The sequence below is a fragment of the Sapajus apella genome, unplaced genomic scaffold (assembly GCF_009761245.1).
Source record: "Sapajus apella isolate SASKATOON/1434 unplaced genomic scaffold, GSC_monkey_1.0 scaffold106, whole genome shotgun sequence".
In the NCBI taxonomy this organism is placed as follows: Eukaryota; Metazoa; Chordata; class Mammalia; order Primates; family Cebidae; genus Sapajus; species Sapajus apella.
The window spans coordinates 6,154,451-6,174,869 of NW_022437046.1; the positions used below are offsets into that span (position 1 = coordinate 6,154,451).

Genomic DNA, 20,419 nt, shown 5'->3' on the forward strand with positions numbered 1-20,419 from the left:
GTACAGGCACATGCCACCATGCACAGCTTTTTTTTTTTAAGTAGAGGCAACGTCTTGCTATGTTGCCCAGGCTGGTCTCAAACTCCTGAGCTCAAGTGATCTTCCCACCTCACCCTCCCAAAGTGTTGGGATTACAGGCATTAGCCACTGTGCCTGGCCTTCTTTTCTATCCAATCTCACAAACCTACAGGGAAGGTAGAGTAGAAGGACTTATACACATAAAGATACAAGCCCAATGTACTCATTAAAAGTCCTTAATATTTCTCATTTTACTTATACAACAAACATTTACTATACATGAGATCTGCTTATAAGACGTATCTATATAAAGACACCACAAATGCAATGTGTTCAAAATCATCATCTTCCCTGCTCTCCAATCACCAACACTCCTAATTCATTCCTTCTTTCTGTGTTCTCTATTTGGCTAATGACACTACCATCTACCATGACACTACCATCTACCATCTCCCCCGATCTGTAGTTAGGCATGAGATATTTTCTGCAGTTCACCATTGTGCTAGTTGTATCTGCTCTACCGTGGCAGGCTTATATATAAAAAACGTGTCTCAGTTCTGATTTTACCATATAGTCTACTAGCTATGCCTCCCAGTGTCTATTCATCAACAAAGGAGTAAAGAGACAGACAACTAACATTCAAGTACCTTCTGTGTAGAAAGTACTCTATTAGGAACTTTGTATGTAGTCTTCACAACAACTCTATGAGCTAATATCTCAGTTTTAAAGATAGGAAACTAAAGGTCAAGCAGTTAACTGACATGCCTAAGATCACAAAGCTGGTAAGTGGCGACCCAGCTCCATCTAAATCAGAAGCTCATGAAAACTACTTACACACAGAAAGCCAGTATCTTTAGCATGCCATAAGGATAGGGCCCAGCAAATATACCAAGAACTTTACCAGAGCAACAGCCACTTAAATCAACATTTTTGGTATCAAACAAAATACATCTTTTGTTGTGGACAACAAAACCTTTATTTTACAACCTTGTCCACAAGGATCTTGGTGACCTTTTCATATACACTGTTAAAATCCTGATTACTCTTCTATTAATAGAAGTTTTATCAATAAAAAGGAAATAAGCCTGCCCAGTATGAATTATTCATAGTAAACTCATGCTGAATCCTAGTTATCTCTGCATCTTTTTCTCAGTTGTTACTTGCCATTCTTATTGATACATACTCCCCAAACCTGAAAGTGGGACTAGGAAGTCAGAATAAAGAAAAGGCAATCCAGATTTTGGAAAGAAAACATTTCCAACTGAAACTAATTCTGGGGTAAAAAAATTCCAAATAAAGACATTTTAATTTTTCTTACATTTTGTGACTTCATAAACAGTTTAAAAATTTAAAAAGTAAATAAATAAATCACTTCAGATTGTCCCAAATCTGGCAAGAGCATAATTATTCTCTTACAATTTTGCTCAGATACAGTTAATACAGTATAAAAATAGGTTTATTTTCTATTTGGCTTCAGCCACTTTAGGAAGAAAGGGAAATATTTAACTAGAAAAAAAGCATTAAAGGAAAATTAAGTCAAAGATGATAGATCTTTTATCCAGGTAACTCAAAATAATTTTTTTAAAGCATACAAATGATGAGAAGAAATCAAATACTGTACTTTTATCTCCAGGTAAGATGGATCTGTAAAATCGGTCCTTCTTTTTCTTCTCTTCTGGGTTTGGAGGCAGAGGTTTAGAACCATGGTTTAGGGTTCCAGCATCTTTGCTGCCGGCTCCAATCATGGTGCTGGTATTTCTCATCGGAGGGGCTGGGGGTTTGTCTTGAATGTCTAGGCCGTTATTTGACATTGTCACCACCAGCAGCAGCTACTAGAATCAGAAATAACAATATAACTCTCTTATTATTTTTGACCAAAAGGAAATACATGTTAAAAAAAAATGCAAAGAATCCAAATTATACAGCCCTTCCTTCAGGGCCCAGCTCAAGCCTTCCACTGCACACCATGATACTGCTAGCCTATTCAGTCAATAACACTCACTGATGTATAAATGCCTACTATGTGCCAAGCACAGCTGAAAAATCACAATATCTTGCTTTTCTCTGCATTCCCATTCTGAGACATTGAAGAGCATGGAAAACCACCATGATGTAGTTCAAAGCAGAAATTTGGCCTAGCAAAAACTAAGCGTGAATCCCAGTACCACTTACTAACTTTAGAGAAATTCTTTAACGTCTTAGGCTTCATTTATTCACCTATGTGAAGATTAAATAAAACTGCTAACAACATTTCACATAGTGAATTCTCTGCCAACCTCTAATTTTATAACCTTAGACAATTTACACTTTCCCTCTCAGGAATGGACTATAACAAGGGTCAGCAAAGCTGCTGTTTTTGTAAACAGTTTTACTGGAACACAGCTTCACCCATTCATTTATGAATTGTCTATGGCTTTTTTTTTTACCGGACACTGGCAGAGTTTAGTAGCTGCAACAGAGACTGCATGTCCACAAACTTAAAATATTTACTATCTTGCCCTTTACAACAAGTTTGCTGACCCCTGAGACTATATAATCTCTCCAGTAACTCCCTCCTCTAAAATTCTACCTTGTTCTTTAAAAAAGAGATGGGATTCTTGCTCTGTCACCCAGGCTGGAATGCAGTGGTGTAATGATAGCTCATTGCAACCTCAAACTCCAAGGCTCAAGAGATCCTCCCACCTTAGCCTCCAGAGTAGCTGGGACTACAGGCATGCACCACCATGCCCAGCTAATTAAAAAAAATTTTGAGAGACAGGGTCTTGCTATGTTGGCCAGGCTCATCTCAAACTCCAGGTCTCAATCAATCCTCCCACCTCAGTCTCCCAAGCAGCTGGAATTACAGGCAAGAGCCACTGTGCCTGGCTTTCTTCTTCTAAATATAAAATAGTCAATGCAATAACCATCTTGTCCTATATGGTGTAGAATTTACTGGCAAATTCTCCAGTCCTTCTGAGAAACAGAAGGAATAAAATCTAAAAGATGGATAGGCCGGGCACAGTGGCTCACACCTATAATCCCAGCACTTTGGGAGGTGAAGGCGGGTAGATCACTTGAGGTCAGGAGTTTCAGACCAGCTTGGCCAACATGGTGAAATCCCCTCTCTACTAAAAATACAAAAATTAGCCAGGCATGGTGGCAGGTGCCTGTAATAATCCTAGCTACTCAGGAGGCTGAGGCAAGAGAATCACCTGAACTCGGGAGGCAGAGGCTACAGAGAGCTGAGATCGCACCACTGTACTCCAGCCTGGGTGACAGAGACGCTGTTTCTAAATAAATAAATAATAAAAGATGGGCGGGGGGAAATTCCCTATCACACATTATCAATAGTTTTAATGAAAATATATTATTACCTTAAAATAAATAAATGTCCTTGACAATGGATAGATATGAATATATCCAGAGTTAAAAATGTTTCTCATTAATCTTCCATGCTGCAGTAGAAATTATATATTTAACCATGATTATTTAAAATATAAGCTCCTTGGAGTTAAACACAATAGTGCTTTAGTGAATAATGGGTTCAAAAAACCAGCACAATAATCACCAAGAGCTTTCAGAAATACAGATATCCTGTTTTGCCCCCATAAACTTTGACTCAAAATGGCTGAATTAAGGCCTAAATTCTGTATTTGGAAAATTAGTGATCCCACTGCCAGTCAGATTTGAATACCACTGCTTCAGACATCAGTTACTTAAATACCATAAATAAAATCTATAGGAGGGTATTTTTTTTTAACAATTTCTAATGAATAAAGAACTGATTCTCCCCACATCCAGTTTTTTCCTTAATCCTTTATCCAGGGGCTGTCAGTAATCTTAAAACATACTACTTTTCTACTTTTAAAACCCCTCATTGACATCTCAGGATAAAAGCTGAAGTTTTTGGCTTGCTTTTAGAAGCCCTCTGTTATTTGATCAAACTCACCCATTAGTCTCATTCCCTCCACTACTACTCCCTCTAATTTCCCTTATACTCTATCCACACCCAACTTCTCTAACTTCTTCAAATATCCCATAGCTTTTACACTTCTATCCCTTTGTGCATGCTGATGCCTCTGCCTAGAATACCAATTTCCCTGTGTTCCAACTATGAATTCACTCATCCTTCAAGGCTTAATTCAATTGCTTTTTGATGAACCCATTTGGAAATGTGTCATCACTTCAAGAAGTTAGGTGCCCCCTCCTCCATGTTCCCAAAGCAACGGTAACTTTCCAGGTTATCCTTTTATTATTGCTGTTATAATTGTTTACAGGTATGTCTTCCCTAGGATCCAGAATGTTCTTCAAATATTGGGCCTTATTTTGTCATCTTTGCAATTCAACAATGCTTTATATAGTATATAGCTCACAGTGAACTGAAATATTTTGAATAATCAAACTTTGCATAGAGATATATATCTTGCCTTTAGGAAGTTTAACACAGATAAAATTCAAGGTTGTTCACTATGTGACATCTACCTGCCTTAAAACTAAGTCACTACACCTAGCACAGCCTAATTCAAACCACGCCTCAGAAATCTGTTCCTCTTACTTGCCAAGTATTCTTACTTATTTATTTATACACACACACACACAGACACACAGACATAGACACAGACACACCCCAACGTGCTTCCTGTCTGTCAATGATTTCTCCCTTCTCTGACAGATAAAAATTTTACTCATCTATCAAGGCCAAACCCTAACACCACTTCTTTGCATAATTCATCCTGACCCACCTTTGGCAAACCAACTGCTCCTTCTCTTTTTAAGCAAAAGAAATCAAATAAGCAAAAACCATCTTGTTAATGTAGATTAACTCTGTGAGTGATGCCATTTCTTCCAGTTTCACTTCCCAGATTTACCATTGTTTTCCCTCCCAGCTGTAACTCAAGTCCCTCAGCTCACCAAAGAGAACTTTTACTGTCTCAGTTCTCAAGTGTACCTTCCCACTCTAGGCTGCCGTTCCAAAATTACATACCCTGCAGCCACCTGATACCCTAGTCAAGCCCTAGTCAAGCCCTTCCTTACCTCCCAGATCCTTCAACCAACAGCTTCATTGACTGTAACTTCACTTCAGGCCCACAGCCCATGATTATGCCAAGAAAGGTTTTGCCAGCCTTCCTGATACAGGCTTTTCTCCATTTCTCAGTCCTTTTACTATGTTTGGAGAATTCTGTGGTAAATCTTCACTTTCAAAGTGATTCCATTATTACTTAAAACCTAAAATATGTGTTGGAATCTAATTTGAATTCTTTTACTACATTCCAACCTAGGTCATCCAGAGTATGCTTGAAAAGTTGCAAGGACAGGAAATCTAAAATCTCCAAAGACTGCTTATTCTATCTTTGATCATCTCAGTTAATGAGTTATCACTTATAATAAGCTCTTACACTGCACTGAAATAAATTGTTTACAGATTTGCTTTCCCTTTCACCACTCTCCCCCGCTAGACTTAGACTATGAACACCTCAAGAACAAAGTTTATGTCCTATGTATTTCTCGATCCACAACACTAGGCCTGGCACAGAATAGGTAATCAATAAAGGTGTTGAGTACCCTCAGTATTTTCTCTTTCATTTCAAGCCTGGTGAATCTGGCGATTATGAGGGCAGCCAGAGAGAAAGGTCAGGTTACCCATAAAGGGAAGCCTATCAGACTCACAGCAGATCTCTCAGCAGAAACCCTACAAGACAGAAGAGAGTGGGGGCCAATATTCAACATCCTTAAAGAAAAGAACTTTCAACCCAGAATTTTACATCCAGCCAAACTAAGCTTCATAAGCGAAGGAAAAAGAAAATCTTTTGTGAACAAGCAAGCACTCAGAGATTTCATCACCACCAGGCCTGCTTTACAAGAGCTTCTGAAAGAACCACTACAAATAGAAAGGAACAACCAGTATCAGCCTTTCTAAAAAATACCAAAAAATAAAGAACATCAACATAATTAAGAACTTGCATCAACTAATGGGCAAAACAGCCAGCTAACATTAAATGGCAATATCAAACTCACATATATTGTTATTAATTCTAAATTTAATCGACTAAATCCCCCAATCCAAAGACACAGACAGGCAAAAAAAGCCAAGACCCATTGGTATGCTACATCCAGATCCATCTCACATGCAAGGATACACAAAGATTCAAAACAAAGGGATGGAGAGAAATTTACCAACCAAATGGAGAGCAAAAATAAATAAATAAATAGAAAGCAGGAGTTGCAATTTTTGCTGATAAAATAGATGTTAAAGCAACAAAGATCAAAAGAAGCAAAGAAGGATATTACATAATAAAAGGATCAATGTAACAAGAAGAGCTAAATATCCTAGATATATACGCACCCAATACAGGAATACCCAGATATATAAGACTTATCAAGAGACTTGGACTCCCACACAATAATAGTGGGAGACTTCAACATCAATATTAGACAGATCACTGAGACAGAAAGTTAACATCGATATCCAGGACTTGAACTCAAATCTGGAACAAGTAGATTTAATTAACATTTATAGAACTCTCCACTTTAAATACACAAAATATACACTCTTATCAGTACCACATCACACCTATTTATAGGTTTAAATGAAATATAGTTTGGCTGCTTGTTAATTATTTTCTTCCCTCATTTTTTTTTTATGTCTCTATTATTAAACACAATTAAGGCATACCCATTTTTAGACTGCATTCTACCCCAGGCAATAAAGCAACAGCCTTGTTCTCTCTCCCTCTTCCTCTTTCTTCCTCTCCTTCATTCTCTTTTTTTTTATTCTTTCTCTTTCTTTCTTTCTCTTTCTTTAAAAAAAAAAAAAAAAGAATGAATGAGCTCCCACCCTTTTTAGAGTGGAGGAGTAAAAAAAAAAAAAAAAAAAAAAAAGAAAAATGATTGTGAAGCCAAGAGATAATAGACAATATGTAGCAGCCACATGTCCTGACTTAAGAATCCTCTTCCCTTACCTCCCTTCTCACCTCCCTCCAGGTATCCATCAACAAAGAACAAGACAAGGGGCGCACACACACTGGCTTTTATTTTCATAACTATTTACCTACATAGTCATGTCTGTCTGTAAGAAATAGAAATTGTTCTAAGTGTTTACTGGAAATAAATTAGAAAAAGTTTAAACAAATAGGAGAGATACTGTTAAAGAGTAAACCTTTAAACACAAGTAGTGAAGTCTAGTAAAAATTATTTCAGAAAAATAATAGTCTCCTCCATTCCCAATCTGTTTACCGACACAAATTAAAAAAAAACAGTTTACTTCTTTTATAAATTTATGTTCCCTTTTTCATTTTCTAGGTCACCACATCTGCTTAGCTTACACCATTAAAAATTTGCATGGAAAATAAGTTATAGTTCTCCGTATTTTCCAACCCAACTATATCTGGAAAAAAAAAAAAAGATTTGTTGAATAAACAAATGAATAGACAAAGAAAAAACTTACTTCTGTTAGTACTAAATCCTTTATCTTAGAGCTATTCAGAAAAGATCACTATCTGTTCCCTGGACAGAACTTTAAATACCCGAAATACTCTTTCAAGACCCCCCAAATCTATTTCCTCAATGCCAAACATTTCCAGGAACTTCACCTGTACTCACAGAACACAATTTTGTGCTTTCTTGATTACTTCCTTCTAAACTTACTTAACTTAGGGTTTTATACTACTTTCCAGTTTTCCTGCAGTCCTCCAACCATCCCTTTCCTACAGGTTCTCTTTCCTCTTTTTACACTCATTGATCCCTTCAATGGTCACTTTGTATATCTACACTCACCATAATAATTAGCATATTTTTAAACCTATGCCATTTTAAACTTTGTTTACAGGAAAACAGATCCAAAATAAGAAACATACTCAGCTTTTGAAAAAGGAGAGCAAATATACCTTCATATTCTAATAGTCTCTGTAAACCAAAGGTTTGGAAGAATGAAAAACCAATGCCTCCAACATGCTGCAATATAAAGCTAGGCATGAGGCCAACCATTATGACAGCTCAGATAGTACCCTTCAATTCATCCTGAACAAAAAATGACTACAACAGACAGAGAGAAAGACAGAGTGATCACATTTTACCAATGCCCCAGAGGCTCAGGGAACCTAATAATTTATGAGCAACTAATCATATTGAAGTATTAATTATGAATCAACTGAATGACTCTATAATTAATGCAAGAGCACTGTGAGGTTTCAAAAGGTAGGGCAATATTTTATTTTATTATTATTATTATTATTTTTTATAAAAAACCACAGAGCTTTATTATTCTCAACACCAGTGGCAGCGGTCTCCATAGGATAGGGGAGTGAGTTCTGTCGATGGGTAGGGATAGGAGGCCCCTACTTGCAGGCGATGAATGGGTTCCGCAGGACCACGGTAACCGAGTCCCTGTGCAGGAACAACTTGGAGATGTAGCGGTCTTTGTTGACTGGCCTGGACTTCTTGTCGTTGCTGCTCTTGGGTACCTCAGTCCACATCTCTTTCACGTTCTCCAGCACCAAGTTGCAGTGCCTGTTGAAGACCTTTACGCGGCACAGGAGTTTCTCATTGTTGCCGCAGTTGATGAGCTCTTGGGTGTTATTCTTGACGGACTGAGTGAGCAGAGAGAGTGGACCTGTGTTAAATTCCTCCTCCTCTTGCTTCTGCAGCTCCTGTGGGGTCATCTCGCTCTCGGGCTTGTTAAGGAGGCTCATGTTGGTCACTATGCTCTCAGTTCACTCCTGTTTCCTCCGCGTTGCTCGGTAGGACAATATTTTAAAAGATGGTTGGAATTAATGTCAGGAGACCCAGGTTTAAGTCCTGGCTCTGCCATTTATAAGCCATGGCTCCTGTAGAAGACCCATCATCTATGGCCTGTAATTTGATATTTCTTACTATGCAGCCTCTAGACTTAATACTGGTCAAGAGGCAACCAAGGAGGGGAAGTGATTTGTGCCTCTTTTGAAGTATGCTATAAAAAGCATAAAGATACAGTGCTACAGTAGAAAGAAAGTAAATAAAACACTTCTCAGGTAGCCACTATGTGTAAGGTACTTTACATACTGATTCAAAGTAGTCAGGGATTCAGGGAAGGAATGTGCTCACCAACAACTACCTCTTTCTACTCATTACCTTGGATTCTACAGTCACTGGTATAAAACAGAACCAAGTTAAAGATTTTAAGATGCACCTAACATCAAAGCCAGAGGCAACCTTGGATGTCATCTAACTTGATTGCCTAATGTTACAGTAGGAATACTGAAGTCCAGAGTGCAAGAAGAAATCACCTAAGATCACACAGATAGAACCTTCTTTTTTTTTTTTTTTTTTTTTTTTTGAGACGGAGTTTCACTCATGTTACCCAGGCTGGAGTGCAATGGCGCGATCTCGGCTCACCGCAACCTCCGCCTCCTGGGCTCAGGCAATTCTCCTGCCTCAGCCTCCTGAGTAGCTGGGATTACAGGCACGCGCCACCATGCCCAGCTAATTTTTTGTATTTTTAGTAGAGACGGGGTTTCACCATGTTGACCAGGATGGTCTCGATCTCTTGACCTCGTGATCCACCCGCCTCGGCCTCCCAAAGTGCTGGGATTACAGGCTTGAGCCACCGCGCCCGGCCAGAACCTTCTTTAAACTGGCAGAAATTTTACTTATCCTTCCCAGCAAAACTCAAACCTCATCTTTTCTTAATTTTTAATTTTTGTGGGTACCTAGTAGGTGTATATATTTACGGAATACATGAGATATTTTAGACACAGGCATGCAATGTGAAATAATCACATCATGGAGAATGAGGTATTCATCCCCTCAGACATTTATCCTTTGTGTTACAAACAACCCAATTATACTTTTAGTTATTTTTAAATGTTCAAGTTATTGTTGATTATAGTCACCCTGTTGTGCTATCAAATAGTAGGTCTTATTTATTCTTTCTATTTTTTTGTACCCATCAACCATCCCTTCCTTCCCACTAGCCCTCCACTACCCTTTCCAGCCACTGGTAACCATCCTTCTATTATCTATGTCCATTAGCTCAATTGTTTTAATTTTTAGATCCCACAAATAAGTGAGAACATGTGATGTTTGTCTTTCTGTCCCTGGCTTATTTCACTTAAGATAATGATCTCCAGTTCCATCCATGTTGTTGCAAATGCAAGATCTCATTCTTTCTTGCGACTGAATAGTACTCCACTGTGCATATGTACCACATGTTCTTTATCCTTTCATCTGTAAATGGACACTGTGATTGCTTTCAAATCTTAGCTATTGTGAACAGTGCTGCAACAAACAGGAGTGCATATATCTCTTCAATATCTTTCTTGTGGGTAGATACCCAGCAGTGGGATTGCTCAATCATATGGTATGTCTATTTTTGGTTTTTTTCTTTTTTTTTTTTTTTTAATCAGACCTCATCTTTAAACTCTCTGCCAAAGGATTTTCCAACTATACTGTTCTTGAGGTAATTCTAGCCCCTTTGTGTTCTGCTACTTCTGATTTATGGTTAGTTTAGTCAAATCTGGCAAATGGCATATATAAAAATATGTTAGCACATTTGGGCTGGACTTGACTGACATTTACTAAATGTCTACCATGAGCTAAATACTAGAGAAGATAAATGAATTCTTATTCCTCCAATCAAAAAAATATAAATACAGAATATGTAAGTAAACACATGTGAAAGTTATGTACACCTTTTGCTGCAGTTGCAGGTTCTTCATTCAAGTGCAGTTAAAATCAATAAATTTTTATATGTAAGGTGCTATGTATGCTAGAAGCCAAGAATAGATGAAAGAAGACAGATAGGTAGATAGACAGATAGATAATGAATAAGATACGACTTGACTCTAGAGACTATCATCATCTAGTTAGCAAGGGGCAGGACCTAGAAAACCATAATGCTAGGCCAATTGTGAATAGTGCTATAGAACAACACAAAGAGTAAAATGTCCAAACACAAAGGAAAGAAAGGTTAAATTGAATTTGAATGATCAGTGAAGTTTCAGAAAAGAGGTGGTAGTAAGAGTAGCAGCTTAAAGAACAAAAAGGTCAGACTAGTGGTCTTTAACTCTAGGCTATTAGAATCCCCTGTGAGCTTTCTTCTTAAAGTTCACTGGTGCTGAAGTTTTACACCAGTGCTGAAGTACTCAGGGAGAAGTATATTAATATCTGCAATTTATTTTCAAATGCATTTTAAGAAATAAGATTAATGAACATAGGGATATAATATACATGTCAATATATAATAGATATGATAAAGTTAGTATATGAAAATGTTAATGGTAGGAGAATCCCGGTGGTGAGTACACAAGTACTCACTATGAGGTTCTTTCAATGTTTGAAATTTTTCCTAATAAAATGTTGAGGGGGAAAACATTAATGCTTGAACTCTAATTCCAGAGTCGTTGATTTAATTGGACTGGGATAGATCCAGCCATTGGTATATAGTGCTTGGTCCAAAGAAAAGAAACAATAAATGAGTGAGTGATTTTCACGGAGAAAGGTGATGCATCTAGAGCACAGAATAATATAAATGTGAGAGTACAGTGTGGCAGAATGCAACATAAAGGACTAAAGTGGGAGACTGGAAAAGTGGGACAGTGCAGATCACAGCAGGTTTTTTATGTTCACCATATACAGCACTAGTCAGAAAAATGGTCCATTCTAAGCAGTTCTAGAACTGTGCAATAAATGCCCCATGTTAAAAATAAAAGACGGGGCTTTTAAATAAAAAACAAGGCGGTGGAGAGATAACAATGAGAAAAGAGGTATTGCCTGGAGGAGGAGACCATCTGCTACCCATGTGCACTGAGGACTCAGTGATGCCTTGAGTTCACAAAATGGCATTATGCACTAGAGAAAATAAATGCATTCTGGTGCTTAGTCCAAGTCACACAATGAGACCTGGAGTTTAAGGGAGTCCTCCACACTACCTAATAGAGTTGTTAAAATTCTAAGAAACCATTTCGTCAGAAAATCTCTAGGACTAACCATTTTTACAACTAGGATTTTAGCATAATTTGGGGCTATTTTTAATAATCACTAACATTAGATCACACTTTGTAGTTTACAGAAAACTAGGAAATCTATTTGGTATTATTTTTCTTATACATTTGTGCATATATTTATTCATTACCTAATGTTTGACAAGCTATGCACTTCATGCTGAAGATATAACAGTAAGGAAGTCAGAAGAAGCAAAGTTTCAGAGATGCTGTCAGTCACTCAGAGTCGTACAGCTAGTGGGCAGTAAAGACAGGAACCTGAAATTAGGTCTGTGTGGTGATAGAACCACTACACCACACTACACTGTTGACTCTAGAGGCAAAGGAAAGGACTAGATAAGCTCTAATATTACCTCGAGAAGAAGAAATAAAACCTGTTCTATACACTAATCACACTTCTTAGTCCCAACAGCCCAGAGCAGCTGCAACTGGCATGACCAACACTCCATCCAAAACTGGGGAGTACTGTATGCCCTTGACGCCTGGTTATGATAATCTGATCTTTAATTAAATTGTGCCAGGAGGTTTTCTTTGGCAGGGGACTGGAATGCTGCAATCTTGAATTTGCTGAGGGATGTCCTTCTAACATGTCAAAGACACTCCCACTATACAGCCTGGGCCACTTGCTCTGGTTTAGCAACAACTGCTAGAGCAGCAGGGAGGAAAACCGTTGGCTGTTTCTGGGCTGTTAGGAAAGCTACTTTACTTTCTGATCCTCAGTTTCCTTTTATGTAAAACACAAATAAGACCACCTACTTTACAGAGTTATCATGAGAATTAACAAGCATATATAAAAGCACCTAGCATGCTGCCTGACACAAAATAAATGTTTAATAAATATTTGTTCCCTTCCCCCACCTACCTTTCTAGTTTTGTCTCTACTATTCCCTAAACATGTCATTCCAGCTTAGTATGCTTTCATGTTCCTGCCTTTGCCTATGCTGTTTTCTCTGCCTAAAATGTCCCAACTTGTCCACCAAGCAAACTCCTACTCATTCCTCAAGGCCCAACCTGACTTACTTCCTCTATGAAATCATCACAGAAGCCCCTCACCTCTATCTTTCCCCTAAATTTAACAGGTCCCACTACTGCTATTCCTGAAATGTAATAGCATTTTATATGCACTTCATGCAACAAATTACAAATTTCATCATATCAACCAAAATCCATGCTTCTTGTCCTCACCAAGTCATGAATAACTCAAGGGAAAAAAGCTGAGTTTGTTTAATCTCTATATCCCCAGAGCTGACCCAGTACAGAGCTGGTACACACCTGGTAATTATCCAAGGTTCACTGACTAAGGCAGCCTGGGTTAGCTGAAAAAAAAAAAAAAAAAGAAGGAGCTAAAAGGATCCTGAAGAATCAGCCAGTTTTATTTTTATAAAATAAAAATCTTTATTTTATGGGAACCTAGAACCTATAGGTGTATGCAATTTACCTAAGATCACTAAATGAAAGAGTGGCAAAAATGTGACTAGCTTCTGATTATTCTCTTGAAAACACTCTTTCTACACTAATTACATAATTTCAGATAGAATGAACAAGTGACCATACCTGGAGGCTTCCTACAATTAGAATAGAATGAGAGACAGCAAAGTGAAGTGGAAAGGGCAGAGAAATTTAGAGAGACTGAAGTTCTCTTAGGCTGGCTCTGTATCTCTAACCCTTCCCACCCCTATCCACACCTACACAACTTCCTCACTCCTAACACCCTTACAGTCACTAGAGTTACTTCCAGAAACCAATAATTATATGTCTTACCCTCTGCCTACCCTCTTAGGAAATTCCTGACCTGCAACCCTAGTTGAGTTATTGCCGATAATTAAGGCAAAAATTCAAATTTCACCTTCAAACCTCCAAACCTCCCACTGGATGACCTGCAATGATTTAAGATGAGGTCCTTACAGTCTGAGAGCTGGAAGGAACCACAAAGGGGCCACCTCCTTCAACCTCTCAGGAAACAATGGAATCTATTGTACTGTCTCCTTGTTGGTTGACTTTCCAGCCAATCTCTGCCTGAACATGTCCTGATTTCCCACATTGTCATCCACGACAGAAGTAAATGAAACTCTCATCTCCAACTTTTTCTTTAAACCCTCTAACCTGACCAAATTCCCTCCCCCATCCTGACTCAGAAGCCCTTCTACTATTCCCTCTGGAACTTCTCATTTGCCACTGGCTAACACTCCTTTGCTCCTTTACAATAAAAGAAACCTGGCTATGCCCAGAAGAGGCTTCTCTAGAAGCCCTTTCAATTGGAGGCTTTTTTCCCTGTCACACCCCACTTATCAGTGTTGCCTTTAATTTTCAGTGCCATTTCCAAATCATGTATTTCTCTTCCTCTTGTAAAAACCTCTATTTTTCTTTGAGTAGCTTCCAGTGCCTGCTATCACACGTCTTTGCAGCCTGCAACTCACTTTCTGGTCACTCCCACTGAAAGGCTTTAGTTCCTGGTTCAGTGTTCTTCTGAACCCCTCTAGTCATCATTCTAGGTGACTTCAACAGCCACAATGATGATCGTGTCAACACCCTGGCGGCCACTTCATTTTCTGACCTCCATTCCAAGTTAGCCATTACTCTCATGATTACACCCAGGACCTTATCACCAAAATGTGCAACAATTCCAATATCTAGAATGAACCATATATACTTCAAAAACAACCTCCTATCCATGCAGCTCACTTGCTCAAGAATTTCCACTATAATTCCTTGACTTCAATTTGAGCTCCAATAAACTATCCAGCAGTCCCCTGCCTTTTTTTCCTCTCTTTATCTAATCATAGTCCATCAAAATTACTCAAACATAAAAAACCATCAATCCCTTGCCCTTCCCCCCTTTTCCAAAATTTAACTGGCAAAATCCCAGCTTTGGGATAGTTGAACTCCCAACTGTCATTAGACTGAAGCAGCCAAATGTCTGTGAGAACATTACAAAATCCAGTTAACTGCTTTCACTTGAAAGCTACGATTACCTTCTGCTTTGGTTTGAATGTGACCCCCAAAGTTCAAGTATTGGAAACTTAATCCTCACTGCAAGCGTTGAGAGGTGAGATCATTAAAAGGTGATTGGGTCATGTGGATTCTGGCCTCATGAATGGATTAATGTCATTATCATAGGAGTGGATTAGTTATCAAGAGGGTGGGTTCCTGATCAAAAGGATGAGTTCAGCCCCCTTCCCTTGTTACTCTTGCTCTCTTGCCCTTCCACCTTCCACCATGGAATGATACAGCAAGAAGGCCCTCACCAAATGCAGGTACTTTGGACTTCTCAGCCTCTAGAACTGGAAGAAATATATTTCTTTTCTTTAGAAATTACCTAGTCTGTGGTATTCTATCATAGCAACCCAAAATAGACTAAGACACTTTTCCTACATATGATTATCTTACCCCAAATGGGAATTCAATTGGATTTCCCACTAACCCTTCCCTTTAGCTAATGAGCTTACTTTCAATGAGAAAACAGAAATCTTGGCAGAAGAGCTACATCTTCCTACCCCCAAATCTATGTGTCTCCCTGTATCTTCATCTATGTTCTCCTTCTCCCTTCCAGTTACAATGAAGGAGGTGTTCTTCCTCTCATCCAAAGCCAATTCTCTCTCATCCCTGTATTCCTTCACTCCTCATCTGGAATAATCTCCTCTTTCAGCTATGTCAACCTTTCCCTCTCTGTTAGATATATTCAGTCATTCAACAAACATTTATTGAGTATCTGCAATGTACCAATAATAATCTAGTTAAATAAGAAAGGCCCTGTTCCCACAGAGTTTATGGTCCAGGAAGAGAAGCAGACAGAGAAATAAGCAAATAAATAAACACGATCAAGTCGGGGGAGGGGCATGGGGGATGGTACATAAGAGAAGATAATCAAGACAGGCTTCTCTGAGAAACGGTTATTTAAGACCTCAATTAAATGAGACAGCAAATCACAGTAATATCTGGAAGAGCATTTTAAGCAGAGGGAGCAACAAGTACAAATGTCTTAGATGAGAATATACCGGGCACATAGAACAGCAAGAAGATTGGCAAAACTAAAGTTGAGTAAACAAAGAGAAAGGTGGTAAGAGACTGAGATCAGAGATGGAGCCAGAGGCCAGATTATGCAGAACTTTATAGGCCACAATTTGGCTTTTGCAGCAAGTGTGGGAAGACACTGAAGGGTTTTGAGCACTGACCCATGTTTTTAAATAGACCGCTCTAGCAGCAGAGGAGAATAGGCAGCAAGGAAACAATGCAGAAGTGGAGAGACCATTAGGGAGTTATTACAATAATCCAGGTGAGAACTAATGGTGGCTCAGATGACTGGCAACAGGGGGAGAGAAGTAAGTCAAAGGCAGATACATTTTGAAAGTAGAATCAAATGGTTTAAAGACTAGATATAGCATGTAATAAAAAAGGAAAAATTAAGATGATATTTAAATTTCTGGACTAATCTGAGAAATACTGGGTGAATATAAACAATCTTTGGTGTCTCCTATTCAAAGACAGAGAGACAGACATACACACACACACATACACACACACGCACCCTTGACACCCACATCTTCCTCCAAATACCACTTATTTCTCTGCTCCCTTTTGTAGCAAAACTTCTCAAAAGAACTGTCTACTTAAACTATCTCCACTTCCTCCCCTTCGGTTCCAACTCACAATCTACCATTTCATCAAAAGCAGTCTTGTCAAGATTATCAGTTATCCCCATTTTGCCAAATCAAAAGCTCATTTTTCCGTCCTCACCTTACTCAGTATCTTTGCAGCATTCAATGTAATTGACCTCTCTTCTCTTTCAAATACTCTACTTTCTTGGCTTCTAGGGAAGAACACTCACTTGGTTTTCCTTCTATTTTTCTGTCTACTCCTGTCTCCTTTGCAGAATCCTCCTTCTCCAGCTACCATCCACATATCCAAGGCTTGGAACCTTCCTTGCTCAGAATCTTCCTTACTGATACACTACACTTTTCCCAAGATTATTTCCTCCATTCTCATGGCTTTACATATTATTAATATACTGATGATGTCCAAGTTTTGGTCTCTAGACCAAACAGCTCACTTTCAGCCTAAAAACTATCTATTAGACAACTCCGCCTGTGTTTCTCATCAGTATCTCAAATCTAACAGAACCAAATTGAACTCCTGGTTTTCACAGCATCATCATGAGTTGTACTTATATCTGTCTACTTATACATCTTCCTTAATAAATGATAAGCTTTGTAAAGGAGCAATAATAAGCTTTGTAAAAGTGTTTACTCTTGCCAAGTCCTATTTAGTTGCTAAGTATACACTGGTAAGCACAGCAGACTTACCAATGTATACTTGGCAACTAAATAGGACTTGGCAAGAGTACACACTCAGGGCCAGGTGCACCTGTAATCCCAGCACTCTGGGAGGCTGAGGTGGGTGGATCAATTGAGCTCAGAAGTTTGAGACTAGCCTAGGCAATGCGGTAAAACCCTGTCTCTATAAAAAATACAAAAGCTAGCCAGGTGTCGTGGCACACACCACCGGTAGTCCCAGCTACTCTGGAGGCTGAGGTGGGAAGATTGCTTGAACCAAAAGGACAAGGCTTAAGTAAGTCAGCTGAGATTGTGCCGATACACTCCAGGCTGGGCAACAGATTTAGACCCTATTTCAAAGGAAATAAAAGAGCAGACACCCAGTATCGACACCAATTTACTAGACCCTGTCTCTGCCCTCAAAAGTCTCACAGACTACTGGGAAAGGCAGATATTAACCACAATAACAATACAAAATGATAACTGCCATTATTGGTGGTGATAGGAAAGACATAGGTGCTGCATGAATCCGGAAAAGGGGGCCTTAGGAGTCAGGGGACTTACGGAGTAAGTATAGCTAGTAGGTGCCTACTATATAATTATTTTTCCTTTTTTATGTGATTATTTTTAAGCTTTATAATAACCCTTCAAAGTAGGTATAAATATCTTCCATTTTTATATATGAAGCTTAAAAAGATTAAAAATCAGGTAACCAGTAAGTGGTAGAACCAGAATTTGAACTGAAGTCAATATACTTTTAAGTGCCCCCTCCCATTTTTTTGTTACATCATAAGAAGTCATTAAAATATATTTTATAATTGCCACCTACTGTCTGTTTGACCTTAAATAAGGCACATACTTCATGGTCTCTGACCATGAAGCTCAATCACTAGTCCCTAAAGCCCTATCTACCCCACTCCTTTTCCATTACTCATTGAGGATTGAGGCTCAATCCTCTCCCATCAGTCTGTGAGTTTTTTGAGGGCAGAGAAAGGGTCTAGTAAATCTTGGTGTCTATATTGAGTGCCTACTCTTGCCTGTCAGTGGCAACCCTAGGCTTTCAGGCTATAGCATCTGAGCATTTTTTCACAGCTTGAAAATGCATTCAGGAACAACCACAATAACATCTATATAGCATTTTACAAAGCATTTTCACACATTCATTATTTCATCTGATCCTCACCAACCCTATGAGGCATTAAATCCCTATCCTACAGAGGCCAGTGGAAGTAAAAATGCCTAGCCTAGCTGCATCTGATCTCTGAACTCTACAGCCTGCCAGAAATTGAATTTAAGAAAATGGAGCGAGGAAGAAGGGAAGGAAGAGATCAAATGACTCAGAGGGAGCTCAGCACATAGTCACCCAAGTGGCCTCAAGCCAGAAGTTAACAGGGAAGAAGTCTTTTCCCTTCCAAGGTAATGAGTGTTTGTTTGGCCATGGCACAGAGACCTACCACATGGGATTGTTCTTTTTTTCATGTCAGCAGTACCTACAGTCTAGCCCCAAAAGTAGGCAGAAAAGAAGATATAGGAAAATTCTTTTGTACACCGTATGTATACACAAACTCAGGAGATAACAGAGGATAAGAGAATAGATATCACCTTTAGAGAAGACTTAAGTTTAGGTCCCAGCTCTGTCCTGCTAAATCAAAGGTACCTTCTGCATTATCACAGCCCCTTGTGCTTCCTTCTACAATACTTACCACATGAGCTTCCATATTCCTTGACCTGCATTTGAGGGCAGCAACTGAGTCCAATTTCAATTTTTGTATCCCTAGGAACCTAGTACCATAACTAGCTTAGAATAGATGGTTCAGAGATATTTGATAATGGATGGATGCAGTATTCAAAGCTTTTTGTATATATATACATTCCACATTCTAGTGTAGACAGTGAGTACCAATAAAACTGCAACCTTGTCATTCTCATCTCTGGTTTCCCTCTAATTCCCCCACTTTAAGGACACTGCTCACAAAAATTTTGTTGATTAACAAAGTGAAGAGACAACCCACAAAATGGGAGAAAATATTTGTAGGCTATCCATCTGACAAAGATTAATAACCAGAATATATAAGAAGCTCAAACAACTTAATAGCAAAAAAACAAGTAACCCAATTTTAAAACGGGCAAAGATATGAATGGACATTTTTCAAAACAAGACATACAAATAGCCAATAGGCACATGAAAAAAATGCTCAACATCACTAACCATCAGACAAATACAAATCAAAACCACAACGTGATATCATCTCACTCCAGTAAAAATGGCTTATATCAAAAAGACAGGCAGAGGCTGGGCATGGTGGCTCACGCCTGTAATCCCAACACTTTGGGAGGCCAAGGCAGGCAGATCACTTGAGCCCAGGAATTCATGACCAGCCTGGGCAACATAGGGAGACCACACCTCTAAGAAAAAAAATTATGATGTTTTTAAATTAACTAGGCATGTTGGCATGTGCCTGCTGTCCCAACTACTTGAGAGGCTAAGGTAGGAGAACTGCTTGAGCCTGGGAGGTTAAAGCTTCAGGGGGCTATGACTGTGCCACTGCACTCCAGCCTGGGCAACAGAGCAAGACCCTGTCTGAAGAAAAAGAAAGAAAAAGATAGGCAATAATAGATGATGGCAAGGATGGAAAGAAAGAAAAACCCTCATATGCTGTCGGTGAAAATGTGAATTAGTAGAGCCACTATGGAGAATAGTATGGAAGTTCCTAAAAAACTAAAAACAGAACTACCATATGATTCAGCAATTTCACTATTGGGTATATATCTAAAAGAAAGGAAAACAATATATGAAGGAGATATCGTACTCCCATGAATACTGTGGCACTATTCATAACAGCTAAAATGAAAATGTGTGTGTGTATTATATATATAACACAATGAAATATTAGTCGGCCATAAAAAAGAATGAAATCCTGTCATTTTCAGCAACATAGATGACATTGGAGGCCACTTTGTCAGGTACAGGAAGACAAATATCACATGTTCTCACTCATACATGGGAGGTAAAAAAGTGCATCTCATAATGATAGAGTAGACTGGTGGTTACCAAAGGTCAGGAAAGGGAGTGGTGAAAATGAAGAAGGAAAAAAGGATATAAATGTCCCTATTGAAACGGAACTGTACACTTAAACATGATAAACATGGTAAATTCTTTCAAATTTTTTAACTAAA

At 38.7% G+C, this 20,419-nt stretch overlaps 1 protein-coding gene and 1 pseudogene across 6 annotated transcripts in view; both read right to left on the minus strand.

Moving 5' to 3' along the window:
- The window catches only part of PAK1 (p21 (RAC1) activated kinase 1), a 156,250-nt gene that overhangs the window by 60,499 nt on the left and 75,332 nt on the right, over positions 1-20,419 (minus strand). For 2 of the 6 annotated variants that reach the window (XM_032259157.1, XM_032259159.1), the window contains exon 2: positions 1,640-1,850. In XM_032259157.1, coding sequence (XP_032115048.1) covers positions 1,640-1,829 — 190 coding nt within the window. In that variant the 5' untranslated portion in view covers positions 1,830-1,850. Of the gene's footprint in view, positions 1-1,639; positions 1,851-14,186; positions 14,191-17,681; positions 17,693-20,419 lie in introns of those variants that run through there. The other 4 variants (XM_032259161.1, XM_032259160.1, XM_032259162.1 and 1 more) reach the window with 3 other exon arrangements.
- On the minus strand, positions 7,399-9,723 carry LOC116537106 (annotated as a pseudogene).